This window comes from Lissotriton helveticus, chromosome 7 (assembly GCF_964261635.1).
Source record: "Lissotriton helveticus chromosome 7, aLisHel1.1, whole genome shotgun sequence".
In the NCBI taxonomy this organism is placed as follows: domain Eukaryota; kingdom Metazoa; phylum Chordata; class Amphibia; order Caudata; family Salamandridae; genus Lissotriton; species Lissotriton helveticus.
In genome coordinates, this window is record NC_136068.1 from 1574914146 (window position 1) to 1574940237 (window position 26092).

General features: G+C 48.3%; 1 protein-coding gene across 11 annotated transcripts in view; it reads left to right on the plus strand.

Annotated features, from left to right (window-relative positions):
- KASH5 (KASH domain containing 5) overlaps positions 1-26092 on the plus strand; it is a 3089192-nt gene that overhangs the window by 2870278 nt on the left and 192822 nt on the right. For 8 of the 11 annotated variants that reach the window (XM_078655089.1, XM_078655096.1, XM_078655092.1 and 5 more), the window contains one exon: positions 1040-1104. In XM_078655089.1, the coding sequence (XP_078511215.1) occupies positions 1040-1104 (65 nt within the window). Of the gene's footprint in view, positions 1-1039; positions 1107-26092 lie in introns of those variants that run through there. The other 3 variants (XM_078655090.1, XM_078655094.1, XM_078655098.1) reach the window with 1 other exon arrangement.

The following is a 26092-nucleotide window of genomic DNA, read 5'->3' on the forward strand; positions in this document are numbered from 1 at the left end:
CCACCAGAGGTCAGTAGGATTCGTCATCACCTCCCCACTGGCAAACATCAGGTCGGACAGGTGGATTTTACAGATAGTCTGAAGGGGTTACTCCCTCCCCTTTGAGATTACCCCTCCCTCCATGCCACCATCCTTCCATCGCATGTCGGAGGATCACTTGGCCTTTCTCTGCCAGGAAGTTGCAGCTCTCTTGGCCAAGGGAGCTATCGAAAGGGTCACTGTACCAGAAGTAGGTCATGGTCATGGTTTAGGACTCCTAAACTGAGAAAAATCCTAACTTTAAGATTTTCGGTATTCACAGAAGGCATTTAGGAGTCCTAAAGTTAGGACTCCTAACTTCTGTGAATACCGAAATGAGTAAGTGCCTTCTGTGAATACCAAAATGAGTAAGTGCCTTCTGTGAATACCTTAATGGTAGTAAGTTTAGGACTTTGTCTTAAGTTAGTTCTGCGAATCGGGCCCACCGTTCCTCTGCTGTTAGTGCCGGGACGCCTCTTTGCTGTGGCAGCTGCACGCTATATAAGTCTAGTTAACATTAACATGATCTAGCCACAGATTTCTTATTGACCCACCCTTCTCCCCACTCTGTGGATAGGTTTCTAGGGTCAGGGCTTATCCTTTTCAGGGCCCTAATTGTTCAGAAATACACCAATGTCCTTTCACATCATGGCCCGCATTTCTGGCATGGAAAATCATGAAAAGTAACAGATGTCAGCACGCCATGGTTGTGCCTATATAGGTGACATGGATGACGCGGACGATGTCGACGACGCCACATAGAGCCAACAGCTCCACCTACCGGTACGCAGAGGTATTGTTCGAAAAAAATTCTTCCGGATCCAGTCTGACGCCTGGGAAATTTAAAGGTAAGGAATCTGAAGTTAGATCATTTCTGTAACAGATAAGGCGTTACCAAAGGTAAGTAACTTGTCCTTTACTTGTGCCTACAAAGATTTCAAATCACAGTGGAGTTATTAAATATAGTTCTGCTTAGACTTGCTATTTCTGCAATAAACACTAAATGGTTGATTTATTTTAGGTACTGTTCCCTGCCTTTCTGGAGCAAGAGAGCATGGGATCTCAAGATGTGAGTGCAGCAACAAGGTGAGTGCTCAAGTTTTATTCAAAAGAACATTTCAGTGTTTCATGTCTTGCCTTTATCAAAGGTGCGTACATCACCAACTTAAGTCCTGTGAAATTGTGGATTATACTGAGGAATATCAGGGTTTTATCTGACAAACTATTTCCCTTGAAGTTTTGTTAGGCTAAATTGCATTGACCCACTTCACAACGTATTTATTTTAAAATTATGTTTATCAAGTTTGAATTGCTCCGATATCACTCTGATCCTATTTCTTCCGACTCATGTTGCCTATTTTTTCTCTGCATGTAAAAAAATCCATATTTGCCGCTACCCTCCTCTTCCTCTTAACCATTTCAGCTATTGTTTTACTTCCCCCTTCTATTGTTTGCATAACCCCGTTCTCTTACCCCGCCACTTACCCCACTTCTTCTTTCTTTTTTGTTTATATTTTTACGTTGAATAATCAAAACAATAAATCATAACATAAGCAAGTAGCCCCCTTTCTTGTTTATTTTAATTTTCTTGCAATTACTCATGTCATAACATAACACTACAAGAGTTTTGGTCAGCCCTATTCAGCCATTGGCTTGGCTGGGTGAGACCCCTTTCCGGCATATGCCCAGTGGTCTGTACTTCAGTTACATTTGGTATCAGCCCATGTCATTTTGCGAAGGAGGTGTATCTTTTGTGGTGGGAGGTTTTGTAGCTCAAATTGGTGATCGGGTCAAAACGTCCATCTTACCAGTGAAACAGGTTGCCATCCCAACACACATGTCTAGGATAACATATCTGGGGTGACAGTACCTCACTACCCGCAAACTGAATCCCCCATTGGCAATCCAACCACAGGCTCAAGTCACTAGGCAGTGTGTGCTGAGCATGCAGTGGGACTTTCTCCAAAACGATGTGGAAAATGCTTGAATCTCTAACTTTCTCCCTCAGTGCTCAGCTTCAAGGACGTCACTTTTAGTCATAACTCTATCTGCATTTCCTTTGTTTACCATTACGTCATACACCTCCACAGGCTTAAACGCTCCGTGCTTACACAATTATTCAGGAAGCCAGCTCCATATAACTTAAATCCGAAAGAGACAATTAGTTATAGATTCCTTACCTTGTGAATTACCCCCAGGCGTCAGACTGGATCCGGAGAATTTGTTTGTCAGCAGTACCCCTGCGCGTCGAAAGGTGGCGTCGGTCGGCTCCGCGTTCGTCGTTGATGTGGTGGTTGCCAGGATGACATTGCGGCAGCTACTTGGGTGTCGCCCCTGCGCGCTGACATCAGTTCTTTCTTTTTCCTCGCTAGCCAGCGCAGATCTGGCAGTACTTCCAGTCACTTCTTGACTTACTTTTTGTTTGACTTTTGTCGACACCATTTTGAGTCCTTGACTCCTGGTGCGCATAGGGATGCCCGGTTTCAAGGCTTGCGGCTCCTGCCGACAGTTGATGCCGGTGACGGTTCTGCACCACGTGTGCCTGTTTAGATTGGCACACGACCACAACTCTAAATCGTGTTCCGACTGCCGGACCATGAATCCGAAGTCTTTGCGGGATCGGGCCCTAAAGCTTTCCGAGGCCCTGCAGTCGGGTCCACGCCGTTCAAGGTCCTGATCTCACGGGAGGTCAAGGGACTCATTGCGGAGCCACCACCACCAGTCGCCTTTGAAGTTTTCGTACTCCTCAGGTAAGTCGAAGCACAAGAAAAAGTCAAAGAAGTATCATCGCTCTTCCACTTCTCCCCGTCCGTTGGCCAACGCGACGAGGGATACGCATGGTGCCCCTCCCGCGGCTCAGGTTGCGTAGCCCGAAGGGTCGACTCTGAGTTTCCTTCCCTTTCAGGGACCCGGATCGACCCCTGCCCAGCTTCGGAGTTTCTACGAAGTGATGCATGCCATCTCTGGGCAGCCCGACTCCGCCGGCGCGCCTTTGGGCCCCGCAGATTCAGCTGGGGGCCCTGGGCTTCGATGCCGGCGGCTGCGACTCTTGCGCCGCAGGGTCCCCTTGGATCCAGGCCTGGATACGATCGGCGCCGGTCGACCTCATAACACCTACACCGGTGCCGATTCCACCGGCACCAAGTCCGTAGCCAACGCCGGTTGTGTCCCCAGCCGTTGTCGACCCCGGCCACCACCCCGACCTCGACAAGGAGTCGGACCGACGTCGACAGACGCCAGATCGGGCACCGACGGGTACTTTTGTGCCCCTGTTCTACTCTGGTTCTTTCAAGCCAGATTGGCAACCTGAGGAGGGTGAGGAGGACTGGGAGGGGTCCGACCAGTTGGGTTGCGAACCGGACTGGAGAGAGGAACTGTTGGAAGCCAGTGGTCTGGATACCTCACCAGACCTTGGCATGTTGTCTCCTCCTACTGTGGCTACGGAGGAGGGAGTGTCTTACGCAGTGGTGTTGTGTAGGGTAGCCGAGGCTATCAACTTTGAGCTACCTGCAGTGGCGGTCAGGACTAACCTCCTGACAGAGGTGCTTCAACCGGCAGCAAGCTCTTTGGAGCCCCTGTTGCCGTTTAATGAAGCCCTAACCGACAACCTTTTGGGCACCTGGTCCAGGCCCAACAAAGGGGCTCCTGTGGATTGGATGATTGCCCAACGCCACCGCCCGACCCCAGACAACCCCACTTTCCTCTCCCAACACCCCACCCCCGAGAGCTTGGTGGTCCAAGCCTCCATGTCCAAAGGTGCATTCCCTAAAGCCCTCAAAAATCAATGGTGAAGGAAAAAGAATTATAGTTCATTCTGCTTCCTTAAGCTAGAGTAAAAAATCAATGGGGGAGAATGAACCACTTGTCCTGTGTTTCCAGGATCTATGATAACATGGAGCGGGCTATCTTAGTAAAAAACCTTCATATGCGAACACAGGCGTACGGCGGTATATCTTGGTTCTCCGCCATTCAGTGTCGCAACAGCATTATCATAGGGTCTTTTCCTTAGTATGGTAAGCTGACCTCCACATGGAGGAAGACCAACTGGTGTGACAGTAGTGGTCAGAAATAAAAAAAAAGGAGGGTGTGCTTGTGCTCCGGTGGGTGAAAGTATTAAAATTCCTTATACCAAGATTCTCGTATTTTATTCTACAAATCACAGGTACAGGAAGGATAAAAACAGGAATGTGCGTCTGTAGGCCTATTTACTAGCCTTACGCACTGGGGGATAAGATCGACATGTTTCAGCCTTCTGGTATCTCTAGAGGCTTTCATCAGGACCAATAATTTAAGAGCCGTTTGTGGCTCCTAATAATGAATACGTGGATTACTCACCACTTTTGAGGTTTGTACGATAATGATTTATATCAGTACCTGGAAGGAAACGAGAAATATAGAATATGCAGTAATATCAACATGTAACAATATCAATATCTGTCAATATGGCTGCTGCGATTTCATTTGTACTAGTTTCAACATCACATGGTTCATTCTGCGAGCATGGAGTGTGTTTTTTTTAAGCTATTTTGCTTCGGGGAGCGGGAGAGAATAATGGGGAATAAGTGAGGAATAATTCCCTAAAGCACCACCTAATAGGGAATCCAAAAAGCTGGACCACCTTGGGAAGGAAATGTTTTCTTCCTCCAGCTTGGGACTCGGGGCCATATGTATCAAGCTAATTAGCATTCGCAAAGGGTATGTATCAAACATGTTTGATGCAAAATAAGGAATAGCAAAATTTGCAATTCCTTATTTTACGATTGCACTTAAGGAATCGCAAATTTTGCGATTCCTTAAATGCAATGTATCAAACAAAAAATATTCAAAAAATGCCATTAAGGATTCGCAAATTACCACCAACTTCTAGAAGTGCTAGGCAAGAAAGGAAGAAGCTTCCTCAAACTCTTGAGCAAGCCAAAACAGGTTCCAGATAGTTTCTTTACATGCGTTGTGAAGTTCAAGTTTTCGTCAAACCAGACGCCAAGATATTTAATGGCTCCAGCTCTTTCAGAGGGACGAGGGAAGCCTGGAGGCCAAAGCCTTTCTCTGAAGTCCGAGGGAAAGGAGCCAAACAACAGAACCTTGGACTATCCCTCATTGCATTTCAGCTGGGCCATGGCCAACCAATGGAAGATTGAAGAAAGGCAGTGTTGGGCCATCTCCACGGAGACTTCCCCCTTGGGCCAAGTAAACAGCAGCTGTGTATCATCAGCGTATGCCAGAACCTTAGCCCCCAGTGACTCCGCCAGAGCCACCAGCGGAGTCACGTAGATGTTAAACAGGAGGGGGCTAAGTGATGAACCCTGCGGCACGCCAGTAGTCACAGGCATGGACACAGAGGCACACGGTGGAAGCCAGACCTGCTTCTGCTGGCCCTCCAAAAAGGAGCCGATCCATTGCAGGGCACTGCCAGAGATACCAATGCGGATAGACGATTAAGAAGCAAGGCATGAGGGACAGTGTTGAATGCCGCCGAGAGATCAAGCATAACCAATGCTGCTCTCCCACCGGCATCCAAACACGCCCTAATAGCCTCAGTGACCTCCAGTAGCGCTGATTCCGTGCTATGCACAGCACGGAAGCCCAACTGAGCCGGATGAAGCCTATTTTCATCCTCAACAAAATTGGTGAGTTGAAAAGTAACAGCCTTTTAGCAGATTTTCGCCAGACTAGGAAGCAATGAAATAGGGCGGTAATTTACTGGCAATGAAGGGTCCAGAGAGTGTTTCTTTATTAAGGGAAGAATCAAGGCATGTTTCCAAGCCATAGGCACACAAGCCATGCAGAGTGATTTATTGATTATAAAATTCACTTCAGAGAAGTAGGTCATGGTTGTTATTTCCACTACTTTCTGGTGCCCAAGAAGGGCAAGGGCCTACGTCCTATCTTGGATCTCGGGAACGTCAACCGCTTCCTCCAGAAGGAGAAGTTCTAGATGTTCACACTGGCTCAGGTCCTGTCTGCTCTCGACCCTGGAGACTGGATGGCAGCGTTTGACTTGCAGGGCGCTTATTTTCACATCCCTGTTGTAAATTTCTTCCTTAAGGCATTACTCATCTTTTTCTTCCTGTTCCCTTCGTAATGAACTAGTGAGACTTGAACCTAGTTCTAACCTATCTTATGTCCCTTTGAACTGCTACTTAACTGGCCTCTTAGGCTTCTGACCTTAAAGACTGCTTTTCTAGTTGCCATCATCTCTGCGCCCAGTGTGAGTGAGCTCCAAGCTCTTTTTTCTAAAGCTCCTTTTCTGGCTGTTCATCCGGACAAGGTTGTTCTTCAAACTCGTCCATCCTTTCTTCCGAAAGTGGTTACTTCCTTCCACATTGGTCAGACCATCACTTTGCCCACCTTCTTTCCGCCTCCGCATCCTTCTAAGGAGGAAGAGAGGCTGTCTGGATCCAAAACGTACGCTTACCTTTTACTTGGATCACACAAAACAATTCTGGGTAGATGACCAATTCTTTGTTGGCTACTTCCGGCCTGAATTTATTGTCATTACGGTTTAAATAAGTTAACCTTTCTGCGTCAATGGCATTCCTTTACCACTTGATGCATTCTGACGGTTGCGTGCTCGTCCTGGTTGCTGGTAATTGTTCCGGCATTTTCACCTGACCTGTCACCTTTTATCTCCCTCCGTCGTCCCATTCACTTTCTAAACTCATGTATGAACAGTCACTATAAGGGTATAACTACGCGTATGCTGCCAGTACCTTGTTGTCACGTGCACATCTTTGTAGGACTCACAGGACTGTAGCTTAACATGATTTTACCTGCGTATATGCATTGAATGGTTGACATGCCTATATATGTTTCTAATTTGTTCTTTGTTTTCCCTCCGGTTTTTTCTAATTTTTCCCTTTATTGTTTATATTGGCAAAATAATCCCACAGTGTGGGCACTAGTTATATATGTGTTCATTAGGCAATCTATTGTTGTCCTGAGGATGAACCTTGTATTTTAATTGGGTTCAAAACGTCGTCGACCTGAATACACTAAATGCATAACTATTTTGTGATTTACTATTTGCATATGTGTATAATATGTAGTGTCTGTGTATGATTAACGATATCCAGACCGCCACAACTTGCTTATAAATCCCCTTGTTCGTTTTCCCTTGAGTGTGTTAGTCTGGCACCGGCTGGTGTCCCACTTGTATCACACTGATTCTTACATGTACTCTATTCATTGGAAATTAAACTGTCCGGCTGGACATAAGATATAGAACTATCTAGTCTATATTTATTTGGATTAATTGTTTCTTGTCTACGGACCATTGTCTCCGTTGATACATGGCTATGACACACAGCAAGATATTTTAGTGCTTGCTTTGCTTGTTCGGAGACAGCTTCTAACACCTAGACATATCATTGCATCAGAGTTGTACCTCTAACACAGTATGGTTTTTATTATATAAACAGTGCACTGCCCTGTATGGGTCAGAGAAGCACTCCAGTCATGACTGTCTGGAACGAATCGTGGGTTGGACATGCAGCTCTGCTGATACTAATCTTCCATCCTGCAGAGAAGGATTGCCCATCCTACCTCAGGCCGACTCCCTGGCCAAGTCATCTAGAGATGGGAGCTCAGTCTAAACTAAGAGATCGAGCAGAGGGTACACCCACTATGCTCTCAGAATAAGTGTTGTGAGTGACAGGTATATATAGAAATCAGACTACCATGGTTGGACTGTTTATTCTTTTCACCATGTTCATAATGCTGGTTACATTGCTACATTGCTATGTTGTATAAGCCTAATATTCGCAGTTAATTATTTCTATGCAAGTTTACGATTGTTTCAATAAATATATTGAAAACTTTCTTGTGTTTACCACGGACATGCATAAGTAAACAATGAAAAGGGTAAGATCTGTTTCCAAGATTCCCTTAGGGATCAGAGTATCATGTTCAAGGTTGGCAAAATCACTTGTCACCCAGGAAGGTTAGGGATTCGGGTCGACATTCTCTGGTGGTGTAGATGGGCTCAGTCCCTACATTCTTAAGTTCTGTCGCCCTAATACGCAGTCCTACCTTTTTTAGTGGGAACTATATAACATGGCGCCCAGACCTTCTCTGTATGCTGTGCCTGGAGCGCAACCAGGACACCAAGTCCTGCCTGAATGCCGGGCCCAGCAGGCAAATCTGCAGAAGTTGAGGTCTTGGTCGAGGGGAAGGACCCGTGATCATTCTCGGAGCACAAAGTCCTCTTTATCTCATTTGAAGCCCTTAGGACACTCAGGTAAGAGGCACAAGAAAAAGAACAAGAAGCCAAACCAATTTTGAACTTCTCCTCGTTTGTTGGCAGACGAGGCAAGAGAGAGCCTCAGCATTCTAGCCCTCCTTCCCTGGAACCTGCGCCTGGGCGGACTCCGCGCCTCCCTGAATTTCCAAAAGCCAGAGCGACCCTTGTCCAACTTAAGGCGTTCTATGAAGCCATGTGCCTCATATTTGGGCAACCCGACCCCTCTGACGTGCCTGTGGTCCTTCTGGTTCCATGCCAGCGGTTCTCCGCCTTCCTCGATGCCAACGTTCCCGGCGGCGCCATCCCCAGTCATTCCTGACTTCGACATGAAGCCGGATGGGCGTTACACAATGCCAACTCTAATGCCAGAAGGAGTCTTGCCTCCTAAATCGGAGCTTGAGCCTTATTTTTATGGGCTAGGACTCAGGAAAGACTGGGATGGGTCACTGTTCCCTTTAGAATATCAGCCCTATGAGGGTAACAGAATATAGACCAGTGTGAGGAACTGGGCGAGGCTAGCGGCCTGGATACTTCTCCAGGCGCTGGTCTGCTTTTTTTCCATACTGTAGCAACGGAGGGGGGAGCTTCCTAACCAATGGTGGTGCGAAGGGTGGCTGAGGTCCTTGACCTTCAGCTACCCCCAGTGGCAGTCAAGACTAACCTCTTGATGGAGGTGCTACAACTGGGAATCTCCATGTCTGAACCCCTACCCGCATTCAATGACACCCTCACTGACGTCCTTTTGGGTACCTGGTTCACATCCTGAATAGGGGCTCCTGTAAATAGGACGATTGCCCGCCACCATCGCCACTCACCTGCGGACCCGAACTTCCTCATGCAACACTTCACCCCTAAGAGCTTTGTGGTGCAAGCCTCGACCTCCCAACAGCTCCCATGAAGATAGGGAATCCAAGAGGCTGGACTCATTTGGGAAGAAGATGTTATCCAGTACTGGGGTATCTTTTATAGTTTCACATGCTTGAATCATTCCATGTCCAAGAAGTGGAAGTTCCTTGATGGAAGAAAGTAGGATCTTTCTAGCATAGATACCTATACTTTTTGCCTAGCATCAGTGTGTTTTGACTGTAGTTCACTATGATCCTGCTAATCAGAACCCCAGTGACAGTGCTCTCTCCTCTAAATTTGCTGCTAGGTACTTTGTATACCACACAATTGGCATAATGGGGCACCACTGTAAGACTCTAGTATAGAGTACTGAGGTACACCGGGCATTGGTACACCAGGTGTCTCCCATGGGCTGTAGCATGTATTATGCCAGCCATGGGAGCCCATGCAAACTGTAAATGCAGAGCTGCCATTGCAGGCTGTGTGAGATGGTGTTTGCACCTTTCACTTTAGATATAAGGTTCCCCTTATATCCCGGTCACTGCACTTTTAACCTATAAGTCCCCCTTAATGTAGACCCTTCAGTCTAAGGGTAGGGTGCATGGTTCTAAGTGTGTGGGTACCCCTGCATGAGTAGAGGTACCCCTATAAACCCCAGACTCAGTTCTCTGGGCTTTGTAAGTGCGGGGCAGCAGTTATAAGGTATCTAGTGGACACTGGCAAGTCAAGATGCCCAGCTACATAATAGCTGTTCCGAACCTAGGCATGTTTGGTATCAAACATGTTGGAATGATGCAACTGCACTGATTCCAGTGTTATTTGCATGATGCCATGTACTGGGGGGCTCCTTAGAGGACACCCCAAAACCTACATGTGCAGCCTTACCGGGTCTGCTTGCCAGCCTGTGCTGCTGCAGACTGTAGGCAGTGTTTTGTCCCCCTGCTGATGAGCTTAACTCGGGCAGGGGAAGCTAAACAAAGAATTTCCTGCAAAGGAGAGGTGTGACCACCTCTCCTTTAGATTTAGGTATGGTGGTGCTACTTCTGAGCACCACCAGCCTGCATTGAAGGGCACATTTGGTGCCCTCATTGCATAAACCAACTCCCGCACAAAACTACACAAAGGACAGGTGAGTGTCCGTCCCTCGTTGAGCTCCTGCCTAGGGAGGTGTCCAGAGCTTCTCCAAATGGACACTTGATTCTACCATGTTGAATATCTGCCCTTGGGTACCTCTGACTGGCTAGGCAGGCTGAATAGTGTCCCTGATCTCCTCTGATAGAAGGGTCACCAGAGGAGGTCCTTCCCCTGAGGATGGGTCCTTCGATTCGTCCTGACAACAACTTCAAGCTCCGACTGTCTATCATCTGAAGACTGTCCAAAGACCCTTCTGTTGGTCGACAATGGAATTTTGCTGTTCTTCAAGCCAGGACCATAGACAAGAATCTTTTAAGTGGGAAGCTTACTGCTGCATCCTCTTCCCTGTGCTTCTTCAAGTTCTGCAACTCCGTGGCCATGAATCCTCAGAGTCACCAAGGACTCAGCCTGTGTTTGTGCTCATTCACGCGGACCAGTGTGGGGTTATACCTGGGCGTAACACCTTTAACAATATCAGGCACCTTTTCCGCATACTGGATGAAATTCTGGAAGAGCACTAGGAATCTGCAAAAGCCTTGTCTGTAGGAAAGAACTCCTTTTGGAATGGTTACCCTACACTTTTTGCTTGACACTGATGCTTCTTTGAGTGAATGTGCATTGGGTTCCTGCTAACCAGGTTCCCAGTGCCTGTGTTCTTTTCCTAAACTATACCTCTATTTCCACAATTGGCACACCTCTGCCCTACATATAAGTCTCTTGTAAAAGGTACCAGTGGTACCAAGGGCCAGATGTACCACCCAGATGTACCACCCACCAATTTGCGACTCGCAAATTGTGTCATATTTGCGACACACAATTTGCGACTTTCAAAAATGGGATGTACCACAGTGGTCTCAGACACTGTTTGCGATTCCTAATAGGGTTGCAGATTGCAGCCCTCATTAATATTATTGAGGCAGGCGCAATTTGCGACCCCATTAGGAATGGCTAGCACTCACAGGGATGGTGGCCTGCTGGGGTCAGCAGACCACCATGTCTGTGATTGCTTTTAAATAAAGCAGTTTAAAAAAATATTTTTTTTTAAATGCATCATATTTTCCTTTAAAGAAGAAAAATGAAACTTTTCAGTGTCATTTTTTACGGGTAGGCAGTGGTCCCTGTGACCACTGCCTGCCCTGAATTTTTTTTTGACCCATTCACAAAGGGGAAGAGGTCCCATGGGGACCCCTTCCCGTTTGCAAATGGTTTGCCACCTACGTGAAGTAGGTGATAAATTGCAAGTGTTTTGCAACCGTAATTGCGGTCGCAAAACATTCATACATAGAAATGTGAGTCTCTATTAGAAATGAACGCCCTTGGCATGCCACTTCCTAATAGCGAGTCGCAAACCTCACTTTGTGAATCGGTAAAATTTACTGATTCGCAAAATAAGGTTTGTACCTGGCCATGCCTTAAATTACAGTCGCAAGCAGGCCGAATGCTCATTTGCAAGTGCAATTTAGGGTCGTACATCTGGCTTCAAGTGCATTGTGACCAAAGAGGATTTATAAGGGCTGCAGCATGTGTTATGCCACCTAAAGAGACTCCTCACCAAACACATGCACACTGCCACTGCAGCCGGCGTGTTTTAATGCAGATGAAAATGAAGAATCAACCTTGCACATGTTTCTGTGTGCCAGGCCTACCAGCATAGGTAAGTCACCCCTACAGCTCAAAGGCAGGGTGCACTATACCTCATGCTAGGGCATAACTGCATGAGCAGAAATGCCCCTATAGTATCTAAAACCATTCTTAGACACTGAATTCCCATATATCTGATACCAAACATCACAGATTAATGAGCCCACACTGATGCCAGCGTTGGATTTATTATTTATTTATTTATTTATTTATTCGATTTATAAAGCGTGCTATCACCTAGCAGGCATCCTGGCGCTGGAAACATAACTCAAGGGGGAGCGAGTGCAAGACACCGGGATAGGCTACTACGTCCTGGGAAACAGCCAGGTTTTTACCCTTTTTCTAAAGGGAAGAATCTCTCTGAATTGACTGATTTCCAAAGGGAGACTATTCCACAATTTTTTGCAGTAGTTGAGCCTACTGAGAATTGTGCATCTGGCCACTTGTCCACGCAGCTCGGAGGGAAGTAGTGGGAAAATTTTTCGGAGAGATCTGATGATCGCAAAGCAGGAGGAAGTGGTCTTTTTAACCTGACTTTCAAGAGTATGCTTGTCTTCAAATATAATGCCTAGGTTGCGGACCCTGGCAGCCGGCTGAATTGAGGACACAGTACTCGAAGGCCAAAAGTCGCTGGGAAGGCGAGGAGAAATCATGTTAGCCGCACAGAAGATCACTTCAGTCTTTCCTGCGTTGAATTGTAGCGTGTTGTCCTGCAGCCAGCGGGCTGTGTCCTGCAAACAGTTGTGAAAAGCTTCCACTGTAGTTGCCTCCTCTCCCTCAAATGACAGGATCAACTGAGTATCGTCTGCATAATTTACGATATCGATATTATATGCCTTGATAACAGCAATCAGTGGTTTTAGGTACACATTGAAAAGAATAGGGCTGATAGCTGAGCCCTGAGTCACCCCATGGAGCACCTTGGAAAAGGCAGATTGAAAGAGGGGGAGGGATACCGCCTGATGCCTGTCCTGTAAGAAGGCACGGAACCACCGCAAGGCGGAGCCCCTAACCCCACACTCGCTCAGCCTTCTCAACAGAATCCCATGGTTGAGAGTATCAAAGGCGGCAGACAGGTCAAGCAGAATCAATGCAGCTGCCTGTCCCCTGTCTGCCCGCCTCTGAAGCTCGTCCATGACGGTCAACAGAGCTGTCTCGGTCCCATGAGCTGGCCGAAAACCAAACTGAGCCTCTTCCAACAGATTGTGATGTTCAAGATAGGAAGAAAGAGTCATACTAACAGCCCGCTCTACAATTTTAGCCGGGAACAGTAGCAAAGAGATAGGTCTGTAGTTTTTAGCGCTTTCGGGATCAAGGGAAGGCTTCTTCAGCAGGGGGGGAATTAAAGCTAGCTTCCATTGAGGAGGAACCACTCCACTGGTAAGCTCTTTCCAGATCTTATGTGGTACTGGGTCAAGGGGAGATCCAGAGGAGATGCCCTGAGCCAAGCTGTCAAACTCCTCCACAGTAAGGGGTGAAAACCCACGGAGTGGTTCAGGGGCTTGGTCACAGAGGTCGCTGACAGCCTCCTCTGAGGCGTCTACCTCGTGCATGATAGTGAAATCTGTCGTCAGGCCAGGAATCCCTGCAGCTAGCTGACCACTCATAAGATCGTCAATTATCAGCTGGATCTTATTCTGAAAGAACCCGGCAAGGTTCTCGCAGAGTTCTGGCGAGGGTGTAATTACATTCTTGGAGCAGTCGGGATTGATAAGACTGTCCAGAATGTTAAATATGCTTCTAGAGCTATTAGAAGCGTTACAGATTACCGCGGAGAAGTGATCATCCTTTGCCCTTTTAATCTCAATCTTACACTCCCCAATTTTCTCTTTCCATAGCAGCCTGTCAGACTCCTTATAGCCTCGCCTCCATCTCCTTTCTGCCTGTTTACATGTAAGTTTGAGCTTGCTCAATGTGGTATTAAACCAAGGGGCAGAGTTTCTGCTCTTAGCCCTGTGGGTTTTCAGAGGGGCACAGGAGTCCAATGTAGATGTAATGTTATGGCACAATAAGGCGTAGTTATCTGTGACTGTCAGATCAGAAGATAAACAGTCCTCGACCTTGAACACAGGGCCCAAGCTCTTCAAGCGCGTCAGGGCCCTCCAGTCTCTGCTGGTATATTCAGTCCGAGGGCGGGAGACCAGACTCTGAGGGAGCTGTAATTCAGCGAAAATTTTTATCATTGAGTGATCCGTCCAGTCCATTGGCAAAATTTCGCCAATATGCAGGAGGCGGGGGGTGGAGAAAATAAGGTCAAGAAGATGTCCGGCCCTATGAGTGGCCTTCGCAACCAACTGGCGGAGGCCCAGACCTTCACAGGAGTTGAGCAGGTTATAGAGCCCAGGGTCAAGTGAACCATTTAACCACAGATTAAAGTAACCCAGGATGACCAACTTGAGGTGGGTGGCTGCCATATCAGTAAGAACATTCAGCAGAGATTGCTGCTGCGTGCTAAATGCCCCTGGGGGCCTATAACAAACGATCCCAGTGAAGATAAGCTCAGAGTTGTTTTTTATAGTCAGTCCTAAGAGCTCTACCCCAGAAACCACATCCATATCAATGGTCCCCACCATCCAGATATCTTTGAATATGACTCAGACTCCCCCTCCCCTCCCACTGGGTCGAGGTTGGTGGTGGATTTTATAGCCTGATGGGCACACCCAACCAAGATCGACCTCGCAGTCAGGGCTAGTCCAAGTTTCAGTCAGAAACAGCAAGTCGAGCTCATGAGAGAGCAACAGCAGCTGAATTTCTGTACTGTGTTTAGGTAGAGATCTCACATTGAGGATTGCACACAATAGTACACTCTTGTTTATGAAGTCACCAAGGGGGGCTGCTGATTCAAGGAGCCTAAAAGACCCTTTATCGGCATGAAGCGCACCTAAATGGAGAAGTACCTCTCTGGAATAATTAAAGAGGCTCACATTCCGACTGGGGACTTTCTCGAAGTCCAACAGGCCAGCGTGGCAGGCGCTGGGTGCTTCCTTGGCGCGGGCAGGCGCAGACGGGCTTGCCTGTGGCGCGCTGCGCGTGTCCGCTGCGCACTCGCATCACGACCTTTTATGGCGCCCTGCGCCTGTGTGGCAATGGGAGATAGCGCGCCAACCTAGTGTCACTCGCAATATTAAAATGCAACAAGGTAAATACCAGCTTAAAAAGTGAGGCAGTCTCCGTGGAATCCGGGCGTGTGACCGTGCAAGGCAGATCCCTGCCAAGCACACACTACCGCCCTTGAGTCAGATGAAAGATCGGCGTGCTCACCACATCACGATATTTATGGTGCCCTGCGCCTGTGGTGTCAATGGGACCTAGCGCGCCAACCTACTCTCCCCCCAAGATGGCGGGTCTGCTCGCACGGAGGACCCAGCCGGCCCTGAAGTGGAGGAGGCAGACCGGGAGGTGAAAACACTGCTCCCACACTCAGGGAGCCAGAGAACGTAGTGCAGGAAGGTGAGTGTCACTCGCAATATGTTTGTAAGATTTGGGGGTCTCTGGTTGGCACAGGTATGCACTAGTGACAAACAGGGACCCTCTCCTCTAGTCAGGGCAAGGGACTTACTCCTAAAAATAACCCCTGCTCACCCTCTAGGTGGGGTGGCGCGAGCAGACAAGGCTAATCTTCAGGGCGTTAGTAGTTAAGCATTTATGATCACACACAGTAATAAAATGACCCACCAAAAATGGACACCAGTCTAGGTTTTATGAAAATACGTATGCTTTATATAAATATATGTTTCTATGCAGGTTTAAATTACAAGACCATAATAACGATTTTAAAATGAGGTCACAGTACTTTTGTAGGCAAGAGTTCTTGAAAAATGCTTAGCTTCGAATCCTGTGCGCTTTGCGCTTGCTGTGCGACTCGTTTGTGGAAGGAAGTTCGTACTCTTAAAGTGAATTAATCAAATGTTGCGGACCCTGCGGTCCGATGCGCAAAACAGACTCAGTTCGAGTCGCACAGTACCTTGGTTGGAGGTGTTCGTGACGCCCAGGTGCAGTTGTAGGCGAAGGCGGGCCCGGGACGGGGTCGGTGGCTTTCCACAGGGAGTCCGGCTTGAGCAGGACTGCGGGGAGAGCGGGGCGGACAATCCGGAGCTTAGGCGTTCGCAGTGCGAGGCGCACTTCTATGGCGTGCGAGGCAGGCAGGCGCGGCACTGGGCTCCTAGTACGGACCGTACTGGAGACCCGTCAGTGTGCGGCACGGCCCTTCCGATGCAGGAGTGCGGAGCAGGGCGGGCGGGTACGTTACGAACGTACATGCCGTCCGAGGCAGAGAACAGCACTCCGATCGAATTCCGGCGGGAGTTGTGAGCGCGTGTAGGAGAGTAGGGTCTGCTTCCTATGGTCACTCCCACTTTTTGCTTTTGCTTTACTGGTTTTCGACTTAGATGTGGCTGTGGGCCTGCTAATCAGACCCACAGCCCAGATGCACTCTCTCTAAATTTACCCCATGCACTCTAGGTACATCCACAATTGGTAATTGGTTAACCTTGTCAGCCCCTGAACCAGTGCACCGTAGGTGCCCAGGGCATAGGTGCAACCAAGGCCTACCAGGGGCTGCAGCATGTATTATGCCACCCCTGGCTGGCCATCCAAACTGACACAACTGGCTGATCACTTAGCTGGGGCAAGGTCGTGTAATCACCCCTTGCTTAGGTATAGTATTCCTATATCTACCCTTATATATAGACACACAGTAACATATAAGTCACTCTTATGGCAGGCCTTAACAATCCTGGAGGCAGAGTGCTTGGTTATGTGTGAGATGGTGCTCTAGCATGAGCTGAGCCTGTCTGCAGCTTTCGGAACCATGTCCTTATAGCTGTTCTATGATATTGCCATACCATATACTCTTAAGTGCATTATAACCCTCGCGGTTGAATGCTAACTTTGGTTTGGCTTTATCTAAACATATCGTGTAAGGTGTCATACGCTTTGGAATACTACCCCCTCACCAATTCTGGCAACGGGGGTAGCATTCCACCCTTCTAGAGGGAGAAGACATGTTGTTGCTGACTATCCCGGTTAAAGTTAACCAGAGCCCCAGCGTCACAAAATGGACGCTGCTGCCACAGACACAAGTCTGACCTCCTGCTGCTGGGAGTCCTTCCAGTCACGGAGGTTTGGACAATAGGTTTCCTGCCTGGAGAGGTGCGAGCACCACCCCAGACAGGACAGGGAGGGCTGAATAGATTGAGACACTGCCTGGGGCACACTAGGTGCTCCATGCATACCCCAGTTCAAACCAGTTGCTGGGGCACTCCAGCCCCAGCTCTGGCGCAAAACTGGACAAAGGAAAGGGGGTGTAACAACCCCCCTTCCTGGTCCCACCCATAGGAGGGACCTAGAAAGTAATCCAGCCCCTTTTAGTTGTATAAAGGTAGGAGCTGAGTCCTGAGACTTTAGATTTGATCCTGAACTGAAACTTGAAACAAAACTCTGGACCTTTGACATTCTGCTGAAGCTGAAGACTGAAGAATCTCGCTTGTGGCCAAGGAGTGACCACCCTGGGCAACCAGGCACCATCCAGCACGTCTGCAGCATAGCTGAGATCCGTGGAGGCGACGAGACACGTGGGACCGGACATCTTGAAAAGCCTGCAACTTGCTAACGGTGCAGCTCCTGAGGTATCCTCGAAGCTGTGCACTGGGAATAGAGAAGCCCCGAATCCGAGCTCCACCTGCACCAAAGATCAGCCCTCCACACTCCACGAGTTCTGCGTGGGGCCCTTCTGCTTGTGTTCTGCTCGACGCGTTGTCCGGTTGCTGGCCCGTTGGCTAGTAGCCTATGTGACGACAATCCTTTTGAACCAACTCACAGGTCTGGTTGCTCCAGACTGGCCCTTGCCTCCCTGCAAAGGTGAGGCCCCTCAGACCTTGCTGGTCTGCACCAGAAGCCTTCTTTGAATCCTGCGTGGGTTGCCTTTGCCAAGGCTTGTTGACTCCAATCCGGAAGTCGACCCCTCCATCTGCGAGAACCTTCGTGGGACAGCTCGCCTCCAGCACCTGGTTGTCCCCGACACCTCCTGGTCCGCGTGTCTGAAGAGACAAGCTTCATGACAGCACCTGATTGCTCCTCGACGTCGTCTGGTTCCTTCCTGGTTCCACCCGGTCACCGGCTAGTGACCCAGACTCTGTCCCCTCTGCTTTCAGGTTCTCTTCATCCTCGATCCATCCTTGGATCCACCCGGACATCTTCCTCCTGGTCGCCTGCAGCATCTTTCTTCACAGGCTCCATAGGCTTCAATGGCGAAACCCGACACATCTTCACACCTATGCACCCGCTTCCTGTGGGTGAAGTAACGTGAGTACTTCGGTGCTCCCAAGGGTATTGACTATCCAAGTGTCTAAATTTTTAGTTGTTTCCTCCTAGCTAAACCGGAAGTGTCCTAAATCCTTCGCGCCGCCTGTGGTCCTCCTACATCTAAGCTAAGGTACAGATAGTGTAGCCCCAGCGATACTCTAGGCCCTAGGCCTTTCCTTTTCTCGTGACGTGGTACTTATACCACTTTCTTAATATATGGTTTGCTTCGCCCCTAGGGCCTAACTGTATTTTGTGCAACTTAACGTATTCTGACTAAGTAACTTGTGATGTGCTTTTGCCTCTGATCTCATAAAGAGTTCAGAGGAGTGTGTTAGTAAATAAATACATATATATTTTTTATATATTCTGTGTGGTGTCCTTTCATTTGATATTCAAGGGGTTACATATAGTAAAACAGCAAGCTTTACACGCCCTCAAGAGTTTTTTAGCCTAAGACTGTTCTGTCCACGCTGCGTTGTAAAGGATTTTTACCCTTACGGATGTATGACATTACAACCCATGCTTTTACCACGCATGCCTTTACAATGCGGTTTTTACAACGCATGCCTTTACAACGCATAGTGCTTTGGGGCGCTGGATAGTGAATTGTTTAATTTACTATTCCAACTCCAGTCCCCGTGGATAGTAGGGAAGGTGTTGGATAGTAAATTAAACCTATTCCCTATCCTAGATGCCCCCCAGCGCAATGCGTTGTAATGGTTTGCGTTGTAAAAGTTGCGTCGTAAAGGCACTGCGTGGTAAAAGTTGCGTTGTAAAGGATGTTTCCCCTTACAACCATCTCCATAAGGGTTGTTTGGACTGGTGCAAAGTGTTCACTAGAATAGTGAACATCATATACCAGGCCAACTTCTCACAGCACGCTCCAAGCGGGCGAGGGGAAAGCGTGTGGGCGGCCCTGCGGAGCGTAGGGAGAGCGGCTCGAACTCGAGCGGGGCTCTCACAAGGCAGGGGCAGCCAGGCACAGCGTCACGGCCCAAGGAGGGGGCGAGGTGCACCAGAGATCACGGCTCCGGCGAGGGGGTAAACGCAGCAGACCAGCAGCAAACATCGAAGGCAGGATGAGCCCAATGGTCCTGGGGCTCAGTTCAGGGGGCAAGCTCGCTTCCAAACCCTTGGAGATCGTTTTGAAGCACAAGTTCTTTTGAGCAAAAATAAAGCAAGTCTTTTGTAGGTTCCTTCTCTCCTTTGGCAGCAAGGCAACCACTGCAGGCCAGTCCCCAGGATAAGGTTCCTCCTCCTCAGGCAGAGATTTCATCTTGGTTCAAAAGCAGGATCTGATTTCTTAGGAGCAGGGCTCCTACATTTATACCACAAATCCTTTGTTCTTGCAGGCCAGGGGGGCCTTTGCCTAATCCAGTCCAGGCCCTGAGCACTTTGCTTTGGGCAGCTCTGACTTTTCTTTCAGTGAGCAGGGCAGGGACATGAGACGCTCCGCAGGAGGTGGAGCCAGCATTGTAGTGACAAGTACAGTCCAGGAGTACTCTTTTGACAGTCTTCCCCTCTCTCTTTACAAAGTGCAGGGCAGAGACATCAGCCGCTCCCCAGGGGTGGGAGCCGGCATTTAGGTGGCAGAGCACAGCCCTATTCAGAGTCAAGGGGCACTCCCCCCACCCATCCTGGTGTAATCCCTCTATTCACCACCTGTCAGCCCCAGCCCTGTCACTCACAGAAACCAGACAGCAGATACACATCCTAGCAGAGGCAGGCTGAAATGGTTAGGCAAGCAAATACTAACTTTCTAAAAGTAGTATTTGCAAACACAGGATATTAAAATAAACTTTACTAAAAGATGTATTTTATTATTCTGAGTTCAGGCATTCTAAACTTGACTTTCCACCGTGTTCACTGAGCCTGCTGGGATTATAGTGTGTAATAATACCAGCAGCCTATTCTGTGCCTATGAGAAGAGGTAGCCTTACAATAGTGAAAAACGAAAATGGCTGTAATTCACTATTAGGACATGCCACACACACCAGGGCTTGTCCTACCTTATGCTTACAATGCACCCTGTTCTTGGGCCTACCATAGGGGTGACTAATATGAAGTTAAGGAAAGGTTTAGGCGCTGGCAAGTGCACTTGCCCAGCCAGCATGACAGTACCAGACTGCATGCAGGTTCTGCAATGGCAGACATTAGACACATTTTAAAAGGCTGCTTCTGTGGGTGGCACAACCAGTGCTGCAGGCGCACTAGCAGCATTTGTATTTACAAGCACTGGCACTCCTGGTACCCTTTACTGGGGTCTGACAGTAAACCAAAGAAGCCAATCATGGAAATCAATCACATATACACTTTTCACAGGGAGAGCATATGCACTTTAGCACTGGTCAGCAGTGGTAAAGTGCCCAGAGTCATTAAACCAACAAAAACAGGTCAGAGAGAATATTGGAGGAAGGTAAAAAGTTCAGGGATGACCGTGCAGAAAGGGCCAAGTCCAACACACTATTTAAATGCAACAAGGTAAATACCAGCTTAAAAAGTGAGGCAGTCTCCTTGAAATCCGGGCATGTGACCGTGTAAGGCAGATCCCTGCCAAGCACACACTACCGCCCTTGAGCCAGATGAAAGATCGGCGCGCTTACCACATCACGATCTTTATGGTGCCCTGCGCCTGTGGTGTCAATGGGAGCTAGCGCGCCAACCTACTCTCCCCCCAAGATGGCGGGTCCGCTCGTACGGACGGACCCAGCCGGCCCTGAATTGGAGGAGGCTGACTGGGATGTGAAAACACTGCTCCCGCACTCAGGGAGCCAGAGAACGTAGTGCAGGAAGGTAAGTGTCACTCGCAATATTAAAATGCAACAAGGTAAATACCAGCTTAAAAAGTGAGGCAGTCTCCGTGAAATCTGGGCATGTGACCGTGCAAGGCAGATCCCTGCCAAGCACACACTACCGCCCTTGAGCCAGATGAAATGCACATAATAAATGCACTTAGAGGGCACCTCAGAGGTGCCCCCTGAAAACTTATCAACCCACTAGTGGACTCCAAGTTAATGCCTGCAACCTGAAGATGAAGACTACCTCCAACTGCGACCAACTCTGGTAAGAAAATCCCAACACCAAAGGATTTTTCCTCTTCAATCAAAGCCCCTGGGCCCTGGGGAGCTCAACCGATGGTGTCCCCACGTCCGACAGCATCTTAACTTACTTTTGCTGTTTCTGGTGTTCTTCGTACAGCCTCCTGGTTCAAGCCTGCAACCTGTTTGCAAAACCAAGCTCCTCTGTGGCACTGCATTGGCTGCCCGACGCTATGTTCGAACTCTTCACCCGGCCGCCCCTGTGCTGCTGGTTGTGTAGGTTTGGTGCTGCCTTGTAGCTCCCCGTGCTTGCCTAAACACCCGGAGCTCAAACCCTGAACTCGTCTTACCTACATGCAAGCAGCATCCTTTTGAGCCTCCATTGGTTAGCAGTGGGCACCAGATACCAAGTTTGACCTCTGAACCCAACCACCCCAGTGCTGCTGGTGGTGCAGTGTTGGTACCTACCAGTAAATCCTTGCCCACTACTGATCTGAAAATCCAAAGACTGGGTTTGTAAGTGAAGTACTTACCTGTGAAATTGCATTCTTGGTTTCCTCCCATAGGATAACGTTGCTCAAACTTAAATATTGCACCAAGTGTACATTTCTCTGCATTACAAAGTATTGCTATTTCCAAAACTTTACATACCTTGCTGAACTGAAGTCTTGCAATAAGTATTCATTGTCTCCATTAAAAAATATCGCCTGACGACCACCACTGTTTACTGCAAAGTTAATAAAAAAGATTTTTTTTAAAAAAGTATCGCCAATTTGGAAACTGTACTTACCTGCAACTGGGCTTTTATTGGTTCTAGTAATAAAGTAACAAAGCAATATTTTTTCCAGATCATTGCTCTCGGATTTAGTCTTTGAGTGTGTGTAATCATTTCTTGCCTAAATGTGTACATCAATGCTTAGTACTGCCCTCTGATAAGCCTTACTGCTCGCCCACACTACCACAAAAGAGAGCATTAGTATTAACTACTTGCTTGAGCCTCTTTAAAGCCTCTGGGGATCCACTGGACTCTGTGCACATTCTACCTTACTTTGGTATAATATATACAGAGCCAGCTTCCTACATTGGATCATCAGTGGGGTCTACGACTTTGCATTTGCTGAATTACTGTGACAAACATGACCACCTGACCATAATTCGAAATTGCTTTTAGATTCAGCTGTATTTTTGAAATGACAATTTCTATAGCTAGGGCTAAAAGTGCCTAAACTTTTTTTAGTCCTTTTAAAACAGCTCCGATTTTAGTAAAATAATGGCAGATACACAGAATGTTGTTGTGGAACTCAACCTGACCCCTTATCTCTATCTTGGCATGCAGAAGCTATGGAGCCTCTGTAGACTCAAGACAATTGGAACTTGTTCCACTCCACACAAGCTCAAGCTTCAGTAGCTCTTGGCAGAGTATGCTAAGGAATACCCTTCTGAAGAGGAGGGCCTCCTTCCAGAGGAGAAAGTAGTATCTAGGAGAACTATTCCCAACCCCCTCACCTAGACAGAGAAGAGGTGGTCCCTGTATCTCTCTTTCCAAGAGTACTGCTAAGGGAACCTACCTCCCAAACAGGTGGGTCAGGCACCCTGAGCAACATTGAGGACAGCCTCAATGAGGAGGACATCCTTCCATCAAGGATGGCTCATAGAATAGCACTGGACGATAGATTCCTGGCTATAGATAGGAAAAGATCAGATATGGGCCCGGCAACCATAAATGGTGGCAGCAACATAATTCCTAGAGACAGAGAGAACTCTTATGACCCTAAAATCCCCAAAGGGATTGTCTCTATATATGACGAAGGTGATGACATCACAAAATGGTTTGCAGCCTATGAGAGGGCCTGTGCAGGGAGATATGTGAAGAAGTCACAGTGGGAAGCATTGCTATGGGAACCGTTGACTGGTAAGTAAGCGTGGGCGTAAAATCCGTTTAGTTCGCGGAATTTGCAGATTTTTGGCAATTTCGCGATCCGCGAATCGCGTGAATTTGTCCAAAAATACGCAAATTCGCAAGCTGCGGATTTTTTTGCTTGGTCGCGCTTGAAAAATACAATATCGCGCGCGCTGCGTTGACTTACCGTGATTCTGAGTCCGCTGAGTTGTTTTTCTCCTGGTTTACATGTGCTGCGCCATTTTGGATCTTGCTGCGTGATCGTGCGTGAGTTTTTCGACCGCCATTACGTCATCGCCGTCCGCCATCTTGCACAGCGAGAGTTTGACAACGCGAGTACGTCATACGGGCCCGCGATCACGCATCGCGGGAGTAAACAATGCCGAACACGTAAATGCGGCGCGCAGCTGACATCCGGCGGGAGATTTGGACAGCTCGCTTTCCCGAAATTGCAAAAATTGCAATTCTGCACAAGAAATCCACCGCAGGCAGCATAAACCTTCTGAAAATCATGATTTTGATCAGAATAACTCCTCAGATTGAGATTTGGCTGGACTTTTTTGTGGAAGGAGTCCATTTTTGAGGGAGGAAGGAAGTGCCCCAGAGTCTCCAAATTCCTATTCCTGTCCAGCAGGCTCCTCCCAGTGCTTTGTCCATTTCCTGGTCACTTTTCATTTGGATCTGGAGCTGGAAGGATTACTTTTTGTGGCTGCTGCTGGATATTTGTATTTGAGGACTTTTTGAACTTCACTTTTGGATTTGAGATTTTACAAGTAAGTTGGTGTTGTTTGTTTGGGGCATTGCAGTTGCTGCAACTACAATTTTAAACCTTTTTCACAACTTTAAAAAAAATATATTGTGGGTAGCCACAGTATCCAGTAGACCCAGGGTTAGTCATGGGTGCATGATACAACTGTTTCTGTGAGTTTTGTTGAACTTAAATCTCATTTATGTCATTGAATTTTAGCTCACTATATGTAGATTTTTATTTTTTATTTTGGGGTGCCTGTAAAGCCACACTAGCCAGTAGGCCCAGGGGTAGTGAGTGGTGCATGGGCCAAGTCTTTCTGTGGGGTGTCTTGAATTTAAACATCATTGAGGGCCTGAATGGCATTGGATTGTGGTGATTTTTGTGTTTTTCGACTTTTTGGGGTGGTGTTGGGGCCTGGCCATGTGGGTGGGGGCCATTTTGAGGCCTGGTTCAGGCAGGGCCTGGCCATGTGGTGGTCAAGGGGCCATTTTGAAGCCAGGCAGTGTGCTCAGGCCTGCACCCAGGTTACCTTGCTTTCATGCATTAGGCCCAGGGGTACTCAGTGGTGCATGGACCAAGTCTTTCTGTGGGGTGTCTTGAATTTAAACATCATTGAGGGCATGGATGGCATTGGATTGTGGTGATTTATGTGTGTTTTTCTACTTTTTGGGGTGGTGTTGGGGCCTTGCCATGTGGGTGGGGGCCATTTTGAGGCCTGGTCGAGGCAGGGCCTGGCCATGTAGCTGGGGGTCAAGGGCCCATTTTGAAGCCAGGCAGTGTGCTCAGGCCTGCACCCAGTTTGCCTTGCTTTCTTCCATTAGGCCCAGGGTTAGTGAGTGGTGCATGGGCCAAGTCTTTCTGTGGGGTGTCTTGAATTTAAACATCATTGAGGGCATGGATGGCATTGGATTGTGGTGAGTTTTGTGTGTTTTTTGACTTTTTGGGGTGGTGTTGGGGCCTAGCCATGTGGGTGGGGGCCATTTTTAGGCATGGTCCAGGCAGGGCCTGGGCATGTAGCTGGGGGTCAAGGGCCCATTTTGAAGCCAGGCAGTGTGCTCAGGCCTGCACTCAGGTTGCCTTGCTTTCATCCATTAGGCCCAGGGGTACTCAGTGGTGCATGGACCAGGTCTTTCTGTGGGGTGTCTTAAATTTAAACATCATTTAGGGCATAGATGGCATTGGATGGTGGTGATTTTTTTAATTTTTTTTTTACTTTTTGGGGTGGTGTTGGGGCCTGGCCAAGTAGGTGGGGGCCATTTTGAGGCCTGGTCCAGGCAGGGCCTGGCCATTAAGCTGGTGGTCAAAGGCCCATTTTGAAGCCAGGCAGTGTGCTCAGACCGGCACCCAGTTTGCCTTGCTTTCTTCCATTAGGCCCAGGGGTACTTCCGTGGTGCATGGACCAAGTCTTTCTGTGGGGTGTCTTGAATTTAAACACCATTGAGGGCATAGATGGCATTGGATTGTGGTGATTTTCGTGTGCTTTTCGACTTTTTGGGGTGGTGTTGCGGCCTGGCCATGTGGGTGGGGGCCATTTTGAGGCCTGGTCCAGGCAGGGCTTGGCCGTGTAGCTGGGGGTCAAGGCCCCATTTTGAAGCCAGGCAGTGTGCTCAGGCCTGCACCTAGTTTGCCTTGCGTTCATCCATTAGGCCCAGGGGTACTCAGTGGTGCATGGACCAAGTCTTTCTGTGGGGTTTCTTGAATTTAAACATTATTGAGGGCATGGATGGCATTGGATTGTGGTGATTTCTGTGTGTTTTTCGACTTTTTGGGGTGTTTAACTGATGTTCCTCTGGCTTCCATTGTTTTTAGGTGCACAAGAGAACTACCAGTGCCAGGAAGAAGTCCTGCAGCGGTGTGTGCAGCACAACATCACGTGACGTCACGTGTGGCCACAGACAAGACAACTCTGCAATTCGTGCAACTGCGACCTGCTGTTCTGACATCTGAAGAAGATGGCCCCAAAGAAAGGTGGCCGTAGCGCTTAGCGAAAAAAGTGGCCAGTGCCACTGCCAGTAAGAAGGAGCAGAAGAAGCAAGTGGCACCACCTACCAAGGAGACTGGTGTGCCCACCGACAACTTTTTTTGGGGAAAAAAAACTACGCCTGCAGCAGCAGCGGTGTCCGCCGGGGACCAAGCTGGAAGCAGCACCTCCGCTTCATTGGGCTCAGTGCCACCACGTCAAGTTAGGTCCAAGACCATGAGTGCTGCTGTAGCAGCCACTT